The sequence below is a fragment of the Saccopteryx leptura genome, chromosome X (genome assembly GCF_036850995.1).
Source record: "Saccopteryx leptura isolate mSacLep1 chromosome X, mSacLep1_pri_phased_curated, whole genome shotgun sequence".
In the NCBI taxonomy this organism is placed as follows: Eukaryota; Metazoa; Chordata; class Mammalia; order Chiroptera; family Emballonuridae; genus Saccopteryx; species Saccopteryx leptura.
In genome coordinates, this window is record NC_089516.1 from 47,374,856 (window position 1) to 47,390,537 (window position 15,682).

At 40.7% G+C, this 15,682-nt stretch overlaps 1 protein-coding gene across 4 annotated transcripts in view; it reads right to left on the reverse strand.

Moving 5' to 3' along the window:
- KDM6A (lysine demethylase 6A) overlaps positions 1–6,262 on the reverse strand; it is a 255,335-nt gene extending 249,073 nt beyond the window's left edge. For 2 of the 4 annotated variants that reach the window (XM_066357571.1, XM_066357568.1), the window contains exons 1-2: positions 3,399–6,261; positions 3,122–3,185 (exon numbers count right to left, since the gene is read on the reverse strand). In XM_066357571.1, the coding sequence (XP_066213668.1) occupies positions 3,122–3,185; positions 3,399–3,559 (225 nt within the window). In that variant the 5' untranslated portion in view covers positions 3,560–6,261. Of the gene's footprint in view, positions 1–3,121; positions 3,186–3,398 lie in introns of all 4 variants that reach the window. The other 2 variants (XM_066357570.1, XM_066357569.1) reach the window with 2 other exon arrangements.
- Positions 6,263–15,682: the final 9,420 nt, after the last annotated feature.

Below are 15,682 nucleotides of genomic sequence, written 5' to 3' on the forward strand. Positions count from 1 at the left end.
TGATTAAGCCACCACTTGCTGTTTACAGACTTTTAAAAATATTTTTAAAACATTACTACACAAATAATATGCTATAGTATGAATTTACTTTTTAACCCAAAACCCTATGCGGTATATATACAATAGCAAATGTACAAACAAAAATTCTTTCAGTCAAATGCCTCTAATATAAATGAATCTTAAAAAACATTCACAGACTAAGAGAAATCAGCACTCTGCATAAGCATACTCACACCTGGAAAAGGAATATACAAATTCAGGGGCAAGTAAAAGACACTTATTAAAAGCTTTAAACTTTTCAAAGCTTTTAAGTCAAACGTTATCTTTTTTATAAAGCCAACAAATTTGAAAAAAAAAAAACACTTGAAAGAAGATCCAATAATGTATATAGGAATAAGAATTTTTAAAAAACAAGTTTTAATAGCTAAGTTTCTGTCAGAAAAAAAAGTTATGCAAGATACAGACTAAATTGGGCAGTGAAGGGTAATGACAAAAATCCTAGTGAAAAAAATCGTGAGTTACTCAATTCCATTATTTGCCCTCAGCTAAGTAGCATGAACCCGCCCCAACAACAAAAAGCCAACATTTGTTTTTAAGACTTTCAGAGAATAAGAATTCTGAAACCAACATATTTCAATATTCCACAAAATAAATAAATATGTAAATAAATAACCTGTTCCCCAGGACTGCTCAAAAGACAGACAAAACTAAATAATTCAATACTTCCTATAAAAGGACTCTAGCTCATTCATTTTATTCAGAATCCAATTCAAACACATGATAAGTTATATAATGTCAAGTTTTACATTACACATTTCACAGGTATATTCAAGCTCACAAAGATGCAACCAAGAACTGCATGAAGCCGCAAGCAGACTCCAGAATGTTTTATTTTAATATTAAGGCTAATGAATCTGGACCAAAATAGGTGGATCTCACAAACATTGAGTCTGAAAGTAATGAAGATTTCTTTCTCTTTAACTCAACAAAATACACGTTTATCAAATTAGCCAGTATTTTATAAAGCCTTAATTCTTCCCCAAAACATAATGAAGCTTCGCAGGTTTCTCATTTTTAAGATGTTACCATATTCACACATTAAGAAAGTATCCCACATTTCACAAAAAAATATTTGAAAATGTTCAGTTCTTTAAAATTTAAACTCAATAGTACAAAGTAACTTCAGGGTTCAATATTACATTCTGAAATATATTATTATGCACCATCCACTGTGAATCCATTCTGAGACATGAAATCGTCTGAGCATTCTGAGACATGAAATCTTCAACTAGCATTTTACACATTAGCCACCTAACATCAGATTCCATTTATTTTTTCATTACTGTAACCAAAAGCAATCAATTTGGCCAAACTTTTCCAAATGAATTATCCTGACAAACAATTTCAGCAAGTCCCTATTATAAGATCGGCATTATTCACTCCAAAATAAAATAATGCTCCTTAAATTTAAATTATTTTAATATTTTGTAATGGCAACTTTGACAATAGCCAAGTATTTTTAAATAAAATATTTTACTCAGACTGAAAAAATTTTTTCAAGGTTTAAATCACTGGTGCTTAAAATCATTTAGGAGCTAGTCACTCTTTTTCCAGCAATAATTTTAATGAAGCCAATTAACACCTACACAGTCAAACTTTAATTCAAGTTATCTGTATCGTTCAAAGGGACTGGACTTACTAAAAAGGATTATTTCTTTTTAGCTTACTGGTCATTATTTATGATTGAAACCCGTAACACTCACTTTAAAACAAAAACAAAAGCATAATTAGACATAAAAACAATCAGTGATTCTCCTAACCCAAACTAGAAACAAAAGGTAAGGACAACTAAAAAACAAAAAAAAAATCAACTGAGAATAAAATGCTAAGTTTTAGTCGTTTCGAACTTTCTTCTCAATTGCAACAATAAGGCTAGGTGTCAAATGCAAAGCTACTGAATTCAGGTAGAAAAGAAGACGTCTAATAAATAAATGCAACACCTATCACACACTCCAAGTTTTTCACGGTCCCAGTTAAGAAGAAAGAACACAAATATCATTTCAATCAGGTTTTGGTCAGGAGACTAAACTGATGCAGGCAGATGGAGACTCCACAGCCTTTGTTCAACAGCTTATGGAAGAGTAACTAAATGTGCTACAGGTTGATAAGCATTCCTCACGCTTATGAATGCTGCTCCCAAGCTTGAAAAAGGTACAAGAATTCTACACGCAAATCCTCTTGGACAATTTGTATTGAACACCAGTAAGCTACACACTCGGAAAGAAAGGCCTATCCATCGCTACTATTTATTTCCATGTTTACCTCTCCTCCCTCCCCCAAACCCCCCCCTTCACTTTCTCCTCCCACCCTGTCCCGCCATCTTGGGCCGGTAGGAGCAGCCATTACTTAACTAAATGACAGTGCCAACAACTTTCCACACAAATAAACAGAAGCTACACCCCGAACCCCCTCCAGGCCTCCCACTGTCAGACAGACAGGAAACGGGGTTGCAAGAAAAAAAACACACTCACAGATAACTGCAGGATTTCTATGACAAAAAGACCCAAAAAGTAAACAAGTCACCCAACTTCAGGTAAAACACAGACCAATCGAGATGCATGTCAACAGCCCAATGCAAACTCAACTCTTCACCGCCCTAAACTACGTGCAACTTCCCCCTTCAGGGAGTAGGGACACAAGAAAGCCCAAAACGTTTGGTTACCAGCAGATATCAAGAACAGTCTGAAGGAAAAGAAAAGAAACCAGTGATGCAAGGAAGTCGGAAATTTGGGGAAATGTGCACATTTAAGATCCCTTGACCCTAAACAGGCACCTCGGAGACCGTTGGTCTACCACAACAAGCAATTCAGTCGACCCCGTTGAGCCCGGCCCCAAAGCGCTACCATCCGCTCCTCCAGCTATAAGCGGAGAGGGCGATTTCGCAAGGGAGCCAGCGAGGTATCCGGGGGTGGGGGGAGCCCAGCGGCAGGAAATAGTTTTCCGGAAGCCCCTCGGCCCTCGACCGCGGCCACAATGAGCGCTGGCCCGGCCGCGGGGTCAGGGGCGAGCGAGGCGCCGACCACCGAGACCGTGTCCGCGCTCCGGTCCGCGACTGCCTTACCTTGCCCAGCAGGGCCTTCGTCCTGGCGCCATCTTCATGAAACCTCACGAACCCGAAGAGGCGGCTGTAGGGAGAGACACACGCGGCTCGTTAAACCTCCGGGACGCCACCGACCCAGCCCAGCCCGAGCCCGAGGCCCCTCCGGCGGCTACTGCACCGAGAGCGCCGAGCCGTGGTGCCCGCCCCGCCGCCGCCAGGGGCAAGCCGCGCTCGGGCCGCCCTGGTGAGAGGCGCCTGCCCGTCCGGAGCCGACCGGGCGGCCGACGGAGGCTCGTACCTGTCCAGTCCGCCGAGCGCCTCCCTCTCCTCGGCTGTCAGGCTAAGGGACGCCTCCTCGCTCTCGCCGCTCGCTTTTCCCGCCGCCATTTTCTTTTCCTCATCACCGAAAGCGGCGGCGGCGGCGGCGGCGGTAGCGAGCGACACTCCGCAGGATTTCATGGAAACGCAGCAAATTCACAACTCCAACGCCGACACCCCCCCCGGGCCGGGGCCCGCAACGACGCCCCAAATCTCCGCGCGGGACCGGCACACCAACTTTATCGCCGCCTCCTCCTTCGCCGCGGGCAGCAGCGACGAAAAATCCCAACGCAGCGGCAGTGAAGGCGGTGGCGGCAGGGGCTGCGGAGCCCCCGGTTCGGCAGCAGCGGCGGCTCGGCTGTAGGGTCACATCGCGGGAGAAGGCAAGGGGTAACCACAGGCGGGGACGGCGGGAACGGCCGGAGCGCACCGGGCTGGGGGGCACGAGAGGGATTTGTTGAAGACACAAACTTCCCCGGCACCAGCACAAAGTTGTTGTAATTGTGTCACACAGCGAACCCCACGCCGCCGCCGTGACCCCCCCCTCCCCGCCCGGCCAGGCCCGCCAATCGGCAGGGCTCGCTTGCCTCACGTGACCTTTGTTGACTCACGTCAGCCGTGGCTCCACTAAACTTGCTAGCTGCCCGAGGCCCGCCCACCGAAGCCGCTACAGACGGGAGCGGGACGCACGCCAATTCTGACTGTTGGTTGGCTGGTGGGCCCGTCTATCGAAGGAAGGGTTGTCCGCAAGAGGGAGCCCCGGGTTAGGTTGTGCTAGTTAAATACATGGGGCAGAGAATGGAGGGTCTGGGCCGTGTCACCTCGGGGGCTGCGGCGGGCTTGGGAGGGGGAGGGGAACGGTGTGGAAGGGTGAAGTCAGGCACCGCCCGCGGCGGGGTGCGAGCTGTTAGCGAGGGCGCCTTACACCGCCCTTGCCCGCGGGCGGGGGGGCAGTTCCGCGGTTGTCCTAGCCTTCGCCTCCAGCAGACCTGCGCTCCGGGAGTTCATGGTCCCCCAGGACCTGGTAAGGGTCTCGGAGCACGGCCCTTGACCTCTGCCCTCTGGAGGCACACTTGGCACCGCTGGAATTATGGCCTCCGTGAGAAGCGCGCTTTAGGAGCGGCTGCTGGTCCCCTGCCCCGCGGCTCAGATGCCGCCCTGGGTCAGGCCTACGGTCCCGGCCCCGTTACTCTCACGCCGACAGTGAAGGGGGGAAGGCTTCCTGACCCCCGCCGAAGGGAATGAAGAGTCGCCCACCGGGTCTGGCTCGCTGACCAGGACTCCCACCGCCGAAGGTCTGTTGGCGGCACTTTGGAGCCAAATTTTCTTGCTGCCTGCGTTTTATCGGTAGTTCATTACTATATTGTAAGAAAAAGCAGTAACGAAAATTTGTTAAGCGGGATTTCCAGATTGTTGGTTTTCATTGCTGTGATCTCAGTGAGGCCTGCATGGAAGGGTTTGGGCTGCTTGTAGACAGGCCTGAGGGGAAACAATTAAGACCCTCATCACAGTTTGCAACCCAGAGAAGACTTTATGCCCCCCACCCACCAACATATGAGACCATAATAACACTTTCTTGTTCTGACCGTGTCTCAGATACAAATAAAAGTCACTACTCTGGCTTTCAATCCATAGTGTAATTAGAAGAAAAAGTAAACATGCCTTCGGTCCATTACTTTCCTCAACATATAATAAGATAAATTTCACGTAATAGATCTGTTAAAAGGCACACTTCTTTAGAGAAAGGGAAATATTAATGTACATATAAATTTAGAAACATGAACTCATTTTCAATAATGTAACCAGTAGACAAGATATGTGTAACTTGGATTTCAAAATGTAATAAAGACAATTCAGTACTGATTCAGTAATCCTAGCAGTATTCAGTGAGAAGTATTCAGTATGGAAATCCCAACTGATTTTGCACACAGACACAGTTTTAAATTGTTCCCCTGGTACTAGTAACTATACTAACTGTAGTTTTATATAGATTATATTTCATGTTTAATTATTTTTCTCTGAAACACCCCTTCCATTGTTTATGGTATTCTATTTTATTTGAATGAGTGAGTATAGAGGGCTGAATATTTTCTACAGCTAAATTAACATATGCATTGTTAACTTTGTCACAATGATCTTCAAATATTTTGACACCACTCTCTTCCTCACATACAGGCACACAGAGATTTGCACAGAGATACAAATTTTGCCATTATTTGGCCATCTTCCTGGCGTTGGTGGTTCTTGACTTTCCAAGGATTATAAGGCTACCCACCCCCAACCCCACAAAACCTTTTCTAACCCTTGGTCATCACTAGGTAATAGCGGCAAAATTGCATTGAGTGTTTGCAGTGGGTAGGTTGGAGTCAAGCAGACCTGGATCAAATCCTTACTCTGCATTGGCTGTGTGACCTTGGGAAAGTTATTTACCCTCTAAGCCAGAGCTCTCTGTATAGCCCAACCACTGGTGGGATTCAGCCTGTTCACAACAGTTCAGCAGAACCGATACCTAATTTTTTGTTGAGTTTGGCGAACTGGTTGTTAAAATGGCAGTTGTAATCAGGGTTCCCTCAGGTGAGCATCTGGGGAGCTGCCCAATGTGGAAATCACAAATTTACATTCCTTACTCTTTTTTAACGTTCATCTGCTCAACAACATATTCTAAGTACCTGTAGTAATGTTCGTTCCATCCACGGTTGAAAAAAATTACAAGTGAAAATGCCAATCAAGAAGCAACATGGAAATAAATAACAGTTTTATTGTTTTTTGTTAGGTATTATTTCATGTTTTTTCATGAATATTTTAAAACTCTTATAAATTAGTGTTGTGTACCTCTTTTATTGTTCTTATTTAAGTATTAAATGCATGGAATAATAAACTACCTTTCAGTACATCATTTTTTTATACTTAAAATGGTCATTAGGGCAGAGAACCAGTTGTTAAATTATTTGAATCCTACCTGGGCCCAACTACAAATATCCACCCTTCATCATGAAGCAGGAGACAATTTTTATACAGTAACAAGTCTTTCTTTCACTATGTAATTTGTTAGATATCAAATAGTTTATAATCTCAAATAAACATGTACAGTAGGTATGAAGGTTTAGGTCCTTAATGGAGAGAGAAATGGGAAGTGGGATAAATGATTTTATAATTATTTCTGTAAAAAGTGAACCTGAGCCTGAGCAGGCGGTAGTGCAGTGCACAGAGCGTCATACTGGGACGCAGAAAAGCCAGGTTCAAAACCCTATGCTTGCTGGCCTGAGCCCAAGATCGCTGGCCTGACCAAGGGGTCACTGGCTTGGCTTGAGTCCCCCAGTCAAAAGTACGCTTGAGAAGCAGTCAATGAACAACTAAAGTGCAACTACAAGTCGATGCTTCTCATCTCTCTCCCTTTCTGTCTCCTTTTCTCTCTCTCTGTCTCTGTCACTCACTCAGTAAATAAATAGATAGATAAATAAAAATAGGAAGATTGGAATTTCTAAAATCCTTTTTAGCTTTCACATTCAGGGTTCTAAATATGTTGATCACCGTTGAACCAATCACTTCCTCCTTATCCCTCCCCAACTTCTGCCTAAGTCCAACATGTAGGCAGTCCTAATCTTTTTATTTGGGACATATAAAAAGTACATTTCTCCTTCATTATTGTAAAGTTAAACATTTTATCACCTAGTACTTATTCTTGATTCGTAATTCTAACTTAATGCACTAGGAACTGGGAAGAATAATTTGAATTTACCAAGTTGATGTGATTATATATATGCATAGATAAACCAATATTTTAAAATTATATAAAATGTGTATCATGCTGAGTGGTATGGACTACTTAGTGTATGAACTAATTAGCACATAATTTGTAGCACTATTATGTTAATACTTATGTAAGTACTATCAATATCAGAGAAGCAGCCCATTCAATTTTAGGAAAATAAATTTAACATTTTAAACAACTAAATACTTAACCTGAAGCATTTAGGAATATGTAGTTAATTTATAATGTTAGTGCCATATAAACCTATATAGATCATAAAAAGTCACATAACAGTCATAATTTATCTAGTCTTATAAATAAAATTATAGTTATCTTTTATATCAGGATCAAAAATAAATTTTTAAAAATTTACTAGTTCTTCCCATACTTACCAGTGTCTTAAAGATTTCCAACTGATATTCAAATACATTGATAATAAGATAAATATAGGGTAAGGATTGAGGGGAGATATGGAGCCAAGTACAGGCAGACTTTCAGTTATTACAAAAACTTCAGTTGTCCAAATAGTTTTGGGACTTCTGAAAGAAACCAAGACACCCACATCCACCAGGAGCCTAGACTTCCACCCTCACCAGGATGTAATAAGGCACTTCTACCCCCACCCAGCAGTAACGAGGCATCATTCCCCCTGCTTGCTGAGTGGGTGTCAGAGGAGGCCTATTAGAGAGTCAGAACATTCATGACTGCCCAGTGGTAACAATGTGGGGAGCAGTAATGAGGCACTCCTATACCTCCCACCCAAGGTGGTATCATTGGAGGCCCAAACTCCCACCCACACTCAGCAGTAACAAGGAGACCCTCCCCCTCCACCAGCATCAAACAAGGTTGAATGGGGAACCTGGCCTTCTCATACCTAGCAGTAACAAGGCAGTGCTTCCCCTTCCCCCATCAGAGTGATGTCAGAAGGGGGTTGAACACAAGATTTAGATAAGATCCAGGGTCTCAGAACATAATATCCAAAATGTCCAGATTTTAATCAAAAATCACTTGTACCAAGAACTAGAATAATCTCATATTTAATTAGAAAAGACAATCAACAGATGCAAACACTAAGATGAATTAGATGTTTAAATTATCTGACAAGGATTTTAAAGCAGTCATTATAAAAATATTTCAATGAGAAATTATAAACTCATTTGAAATAAGTGGAAACCTAGGAAATCTCAGCAGAGAAATAAGCAGTTTCAGAAAAGAATCAAAGATAAAAGAAGAACCAAATGGAAATTTTGGAACTTAAAAACGTAAAAACCAAAATTAAAAACTCAGTGTATGGGCTCAACATCAGAATGAAGGAACAAAGGAAAGAATCAGTGAACTTTTAGAACAATAGAAATTAATCTGAACAACAGAAAATGCACGGAAAAAAATAATAGCCTCAGGAATCTGTGGGACTATAACCAAAGATCTAACACTTGTATTGTCAGAGTCCCAGAAGGAAAGGAGAAGTATAGGTCAGAACCCAAAAAGTATGCAAAGATATAATGGCTGAAAATTTTCAAAACTGACACAGTCCCTGCCCTGAATTCTTACAGAGTTGGATAAATAAATTCTATACTATAATTCAGAAATACAGAGTGATAAGCCCTGGCCAGATAGCTCAGTTGGTTAAAGCATCATTCCAATATGCCTAAATTTCAGGTTTGATTTCCAATCAGGGCACATACAAGAATCAACCATAAATCAATGCATAAATAAGTGGAACAACAAATCTCTCTTTCTCTTGCTCTCTCTCTCACTCTCCCTCTTTCCCTCTTTTTCCTCTCTATCTCTCAAATCAATAAATAAAAAAATTTTTTTAAACCCCACAGAGTGATGAGTGCTATAAGCTTTGCCCAAATTTCTGTGGATGCTCATAAAAGAGGCATCTTTTTTTTTTAATTTTTTTTGTTTATTTATTTATTTTACAGAGACAGAGAGAAAGTCAGAGAAAGGGATAGATAGGGACAGACAGGCAGGAACAGAGAGATGAGAAGCATCAATTATTAGTTTTTTCATTGCGACACCTTAGTTGTTCATTGATTGCTTTCTCATATGTGCCTTGACCGTGGGCCTTCAGCAGACCGAGCAACCCACTGCTTGAGCCAGCGACCTTGGGTCCAAGCTGGTGAGCTTTGCTCAAACCCAATGACCCTGCGCTCAAGCTGGAGAGCTCAGGGTCTCGAACCTGGGTCCTTCCACATCCCAGTCCGATGCTCTATCCACTGCGCCACCGCCTGGTCAGGTAAAAGAGGCATCTTTATCAGAGTGACCAGATAGAGCTCCTAGAGAACAGAGGATGGATTGGTAGTAGCTGGAGGGTGAATGTCAGTGTGTGTGTGCTCCAGGCAGAGGCAGCAACATAACTGCAAAAGCTCAGAAGCCCAAGGACATGAGAGTTTTGGTAAATTCAAGAAGTTGAGTATGGCTATGACCAAAAGGGAAAGGGGAGGATTGGGAGTTGAAGCTGTAAAATTAGGCAGAACCATGAAGAGTCTGAAACAGGCATACTAAAGAAGCATACCAGTGGTTATAAAGATTTTAGGCATGGAAGTAATAACTGTAGGGTTACTATGGGTGTTAGTGCTGCCACATTAAACAAGATTTTTTTTCACGTGATCAGCAGCTGGCACCAACCTCAATAAATATTGGCTATCTGGCTGGTCTAGCCCTTTTGCTAGACCACGGATCAGAAAACCATAACTACAGGCTAAACCCAGCCTGCCACCTGAATTTGCACAGCCATTTCAGCACATATTAAAATTACATGAAATTCAAATTTTGATGTCCATAAGTAAAGTTTTATTGAAATATAGTCATGCTCATTCATTTATGTATTATCTATGGCCACTTTCACAAAACAACACAGAGTTGAACAGTTGTGACAGAGAATGTATGTGATACTCCCATCACTTCACACGGCTGCTTTAGTGCCCTACAAATCACAGTGATGCTCTTATAACCTGGCAGTGTTTAAAGTGCCACACATATAACACTATGACATTTTTTTTATTACAAGGTACATCTCTATTATGTCAAAAGGAGAAAAAAGAGAAAAATGGACATCAAATATCATAATTTTAAGGCACAGTGGAGTGTGGATAGTTTTATCAAATTTGATAGCAAAGCATTTATTTGTGATACACCAGATTTTTGCTAAAAAAATACAGTCGATATCAACATTATCAGACTACACTCATCACAATATTCCCAACTGACAGGAAAGCAACAGTGAGAGCAATTAAGGAATTTGACTTTTGAAAAATGTTTATTTTATTGATTTTAGAGAGAGAGGAAGGAAGAGAAAGAAACAGGAACATCAATTCCATTCCTGTCTGTGCCCTGACCAGGGATTGAACCAGCAACCTCTATGCTTCAGGACGATAACCAACCAACCCATCTGGCCAGGCCTAATTAGGGAATTTAAAACAGGAATATTTCATCACAGCAGAATTTCTTTACAAAAAATAAAGAAAATGAAAATGAGGCTGCAACCAAAGTAATTTTCTGAGTAGCTCATTTCTTAGCCAAGCAAAGAAAGCTGTTTCATTAAATTATGTTTGCATGCAACTGTAATGTGTCCAGAGAAATTACGACCATTAGACTTTCCCCTAGACCAGTATTCAACAGTCCGGGATTTTGGGAGCAACATCAAGAGTCCACTAAAAAATAAGACAGTTAACTGAGTAGTTTTCCTTGGCTCTTTATGCGTTAATGGAACACCAAGTTATTTACTTGAGAATTAAATGCCTTGTTTGAAATGACTGACGAATGAGCCTCTGTGAATAGTCTGCATGGAACACTACAGGGAAAAATATTTTCAAAGAAGCTGAAAAAGCATTGATTCATTACAACATGAAGTGGAACCTGCTAAGATGTGTTACAATTGATGGTAATAAAGATATGTATAAAGCAGAAAAACACCCTGAACAAATTGCAAAGCTTATAGAAACATAAGATGTTTGAACCCAATGGCTATTCATTGTATTATTCATCAGTAATTACTTTGTGTAATATTTGGATTTACCATGTGTCATTGAACCAGTAATGTCAGTGATAACCTCATTCACTCTTGGACTTAACCATCATCAGTTCTGTGAATTTTTATCAAAAACAGAAACTGAATATACTGACTTGCCATACCACACAGCAATTCAATGTCTTATCAATAGCAAGGTTCTGTGATTCTTTTGAGCCCAAGACCAAATTGAAAATTGAACAAGAACAATGTTATCAAACTGAATGGCTTAGGAAATTAGGTTTTGCTGGAAACTTGTTTAATAAATTATACCATTAACAAGGTAAAACAATGCATATACATGAAATTTACACAACAGTGAAGTCATTTTGATGACAACAAACATTGTTTTAATTACAGGTAATCTCAATCCCCTTTTACAGTTTTGTGTTCTCATAAATTAAAATAAGCAAATTATCCATTCCTACACAAATATGCAGCAGATAAGTTTACCAATCTCACACTACAATTCCAAGCAGCCTATTTTCTTTTTTTTTTTTACAGAGACAGAGAGTGAGTCAGAGAGAGGGATAGACAGGGACAGACAGACAGGAACGGAGAGAGATGAGAAGCATCAATCATTAGTTTTTCATTGCGCGTTGCAACACCTTAGTTGTTCATTGATTGCTTTCTCATATGTGCCTTGACCGCGGGCCTTCAGTGGACTGAGTAACCCCTTGCTGGAGCCAGCGACCTTGGGTTCAAGCTGGTGGGATTTTTGCTCAAACCAGATGAGCCCGCGCTCAAGCTGGCAACCTTGGGGTCTCGAACCTGGATCCTCTGCATCCCAGTCCGACGCTCTATCCACCGCGCCACCGCCTGGTCAGGCCCAAGCAGCATATTTTCAACCTCAATGGAAGTGCAAGGAAAATTTCTGTATTTCAAAATTCATTTAACTGCAATTGAGGAGTTTCTACCTAACTTTCAATTGGAGGTTATTAATCTACAATGTAATAACATACTAAAAGGCAAATATCAAGAAATTCTAATAGAATTCTATAAATGCATTCCATGCAACAAATATGCTCAATTAAAATTATATGCACAATGATGTCAGTGTTTGGCAGCGCTTATCTGTACGGAAAGATGTGTTTGTTTGTTTGTTTTTTGACAGAGAGAGGGACAGATAGGGTCAGACAGACAGGAAGGGAGAGAGATGAGAAGCATCAGTTTTTTGTTGCGGCATCTTAGTTGTTCATTGACTGCTTTCTCATATGTGCCTTGACCAGGGGGCTACAGCAGAGCCAGTGACCCCTTGCTCAAGCCAGTGACCTTGGGCTCAAGCCAGCAACTATAGGGTCATGTCTATGATCCCACACTCAAGCCAGCAACCCCACGCTCAAGCCAAATGAGTCCACATTCAAGCTGGCAACCTCAGAGCTTCGAACCTGGGTTCTACATCCCAGTCCAATGCTCTACCCACTGTGCCACTGCCTGGACAGGCTGGAAAGACATTTTCAAAAATGAAGTATATAAAATCCCATTAAAGATCAGCATTAACAGCTGAACATTTGAAAATTAATCTGATGATAGGGAATTCTAATTTTGAGCCCTAATTAAGCAAAATTTATTCCAAAAACAAAGAATCTCATTCTTCTCATTAGTAGACCTATATTACCAAAAGTTGTACTCAATAATTGCTATTAGATCTTTAACTTCATCAACAAAGTAATTGTGGAAATTTGTTTTCTCTTTTTTATTTTTTGAGTTTTAATTTATTGCATTAACATGGTTTCAAGTGTTCCACTCAATATAACACTCTCAACCCCTCTCATCATGCCCCACATGCCCCATGCAGAATCTCTTTCCATTCCCATTTTTCCCCCTTTGCCCCACCTCCCCTACCTCCAACCCCTCTTTCCCTCTGGGACTTGCTACCATGTTATCTGTACCTATGTGTTGTGTATATATAATTTGGCTAATCCCTTCACCTTCTTTGATCCCGTCCCTTCATCCCCCTTCCCTCTGACAGCTGTTCATCTGTTCCTTGTGACCCTGACTCTGTCTTTATTTTGTTCCTAAGTTTAGTGTTCATTAGATTCCACATATAAGTGAAATCATATGATATTTGTCTTTCTCCGCCTGGCTATTTCACTTAACATAATAATCTCCAGCTCCATCTATGCCATCGCAAAAGGTAAAATTTTTCTTTTTCATGGCCACATAGTATTCCATTGTGTAAATGTACCACAGCTTTTTTATCTACTAGTCCACTGTTGAACACTTGGGCTGTTTCCAGACCTTGGCTATTGTAAACAATGCTGCAATAAACATGAGGGTTCATACCTTCTTTTGAATCAGTGTTTTGGGATTTTTAGGATATACTCCTAAAAGTGGAATAGCTGGGTCAAAAGGCAGTTCTATTCCTAAGTGGATCCTGTCCTAACTTCTGACAAAAATCCCCTCAAATAAAAAAAAATCCCCTCAAATACAGAAAAAAAAAAAAGACAAGATTTCACAATATCAAGAGTTAAAAAACATGGTTAATCTAAGGCTTGGATCTTGGTAAAACTGATATTAATTATGAGGCAGATGGTCCAGAATGGTGGATTGAAAAGATCCCAGTCACGGTTTACCTTGGCTTCATTTCCTCTAAGACACTGACTGAAAAAGTAGGAAGCTGCTTATTTAAGGCCCACACCATACCTCCTGGTGATCCACTATAATGCAGGAGGTGGAGGCCCTGCAAGTTCACACTGGATTAGATCAGACCAAAGAATACATATAGAGCTGGAGGGCAGTGTTTCATTCCCATTTATTTAGTCCCATAGGGCATGCGAGAGACCACGAAGGGAAAGGAGCTACTTCTCGCAGTGGCAGGTGAGCAGACTGGTAAAACTGCTTCAATCTCATCGTTGTAGGCGAGCACACCAAGAAACTGCTTCAGAAAACAGCTCCCCAAGAAAACCGCTCACAGGGCAAGTGCCCACAGCCTCTTATCAGCTGTCTAGACAAAAGTGGCTTTTGGCTAGGAGCCATTTCCTTGATTACATAAGGTTCTTACATTAAGTCAGTGCACAAGGTCCTGTGTCCTTGGTTACATCCGAAGTTATAGCTACACAGCCAAAAAACAATGGAGCAAGCCTAACTTGAACCATTTTCCCTACACTCACCATTTGTCTTCCAATTCACAGAGTGGTACCTAAACTAACAAGAGATGGCAGTTTCTCTACCCTTGAAGACTGCTTGCCAGAATACTGATCTCTGCCACCTACCCCATTCCATATCCCCAAGATCCCTCTGTTTCCTATTCACCTAGGCAGGCAGATAAAACAAGTGAGCATAAAATAGGATAGAGATTGGCAGGACAAACACATAATCAAAGCTGGATTCATGGGAGTGTGATCAGTGCACTTGCACAAAGCCCCATGATAAGAAGGGCCGCATGTTTACTTTAATGCTCTGCTGGTACCATCTTGAAATTCTTAATTTTTGTACAAGGGGTCATCTTATTTTGCATGTAACTTTTCTGCAAATTATATAGTTGATCCTACCCAGAATTTTAAGGAAAGGCCAGCATCTTGAACACCCCTGAGAGAACTCTGGCTGTGATTTGTCTTGTGTTATGTATCCTATTATAATAAAGAGGTACAAAAGGTGAAGTCAGACAGCTACACACTCAAGATGAAGATTCTGCCACTAATTCCATAGATCATGTGGTTTTCATCCTTTATTTTATGTGGTATATCAGGTTTATTGATTTGCAGATATTGTACCATCTTGCATCCCCAGAATAAATTTCACTTGATCATGGTTTATGAATTATTTAATGTATTACTGGATCTGGTTGATTAGTACTTTGTTGGGGATTTTAGCATCTATGTTCATCAGGGATATTGGCCTATAATTTTCTTTCTTTGTAGTGTCTATCTTGTTTTGGAATTAGGATAATGCTGGACTCATAAAATGACCTTGGTAGTCTTCTCTTTATTTTCTTGGAATAGTTTGAGAAGGATAGGTGTTAATTCTTCTTTGAATGTTTGGTAAAATTCACCTGTGAAGCCATAGCCATCTGGTACAGGACTTTTGTTTGTTGGTAATTTTTTGATTACTGCTTCAATTTCACTAGTTATAATCTATTTAGATTATCTAATTTTTCCTGATTCAGTTTTGGAAAATTATATGTTTCTAGAAATTTATCCATTTCATCCAGATTGTCCATTTTGTTGGCATATATTTATTGTTGTTCATAATATTTTCTTACAATCTTTTATATATTTTTTGGTGTCAGTTACTTCTCTTTCATTTCTAATTTTATTTTGGTGGTCCTCTATTTTTTCTTTTTCATTAGTCTGTTAAATGTTTGTCAATCTTGTTTATCTTTGCAAAGAAGCAGCTCTTGGTTTCACTGATATTTGTATTGTTGTTTACAACTCTTATTTATTTCTGCTCTGATATTTATTTTTCCTTCATTCTTCTCACTTTGAGTTTGTTTGTTCTTTTTCAAGTTCTTTTAAGTATGAAATTATCTGGGTTTTTTTGAGATTTTTCTTGTTTC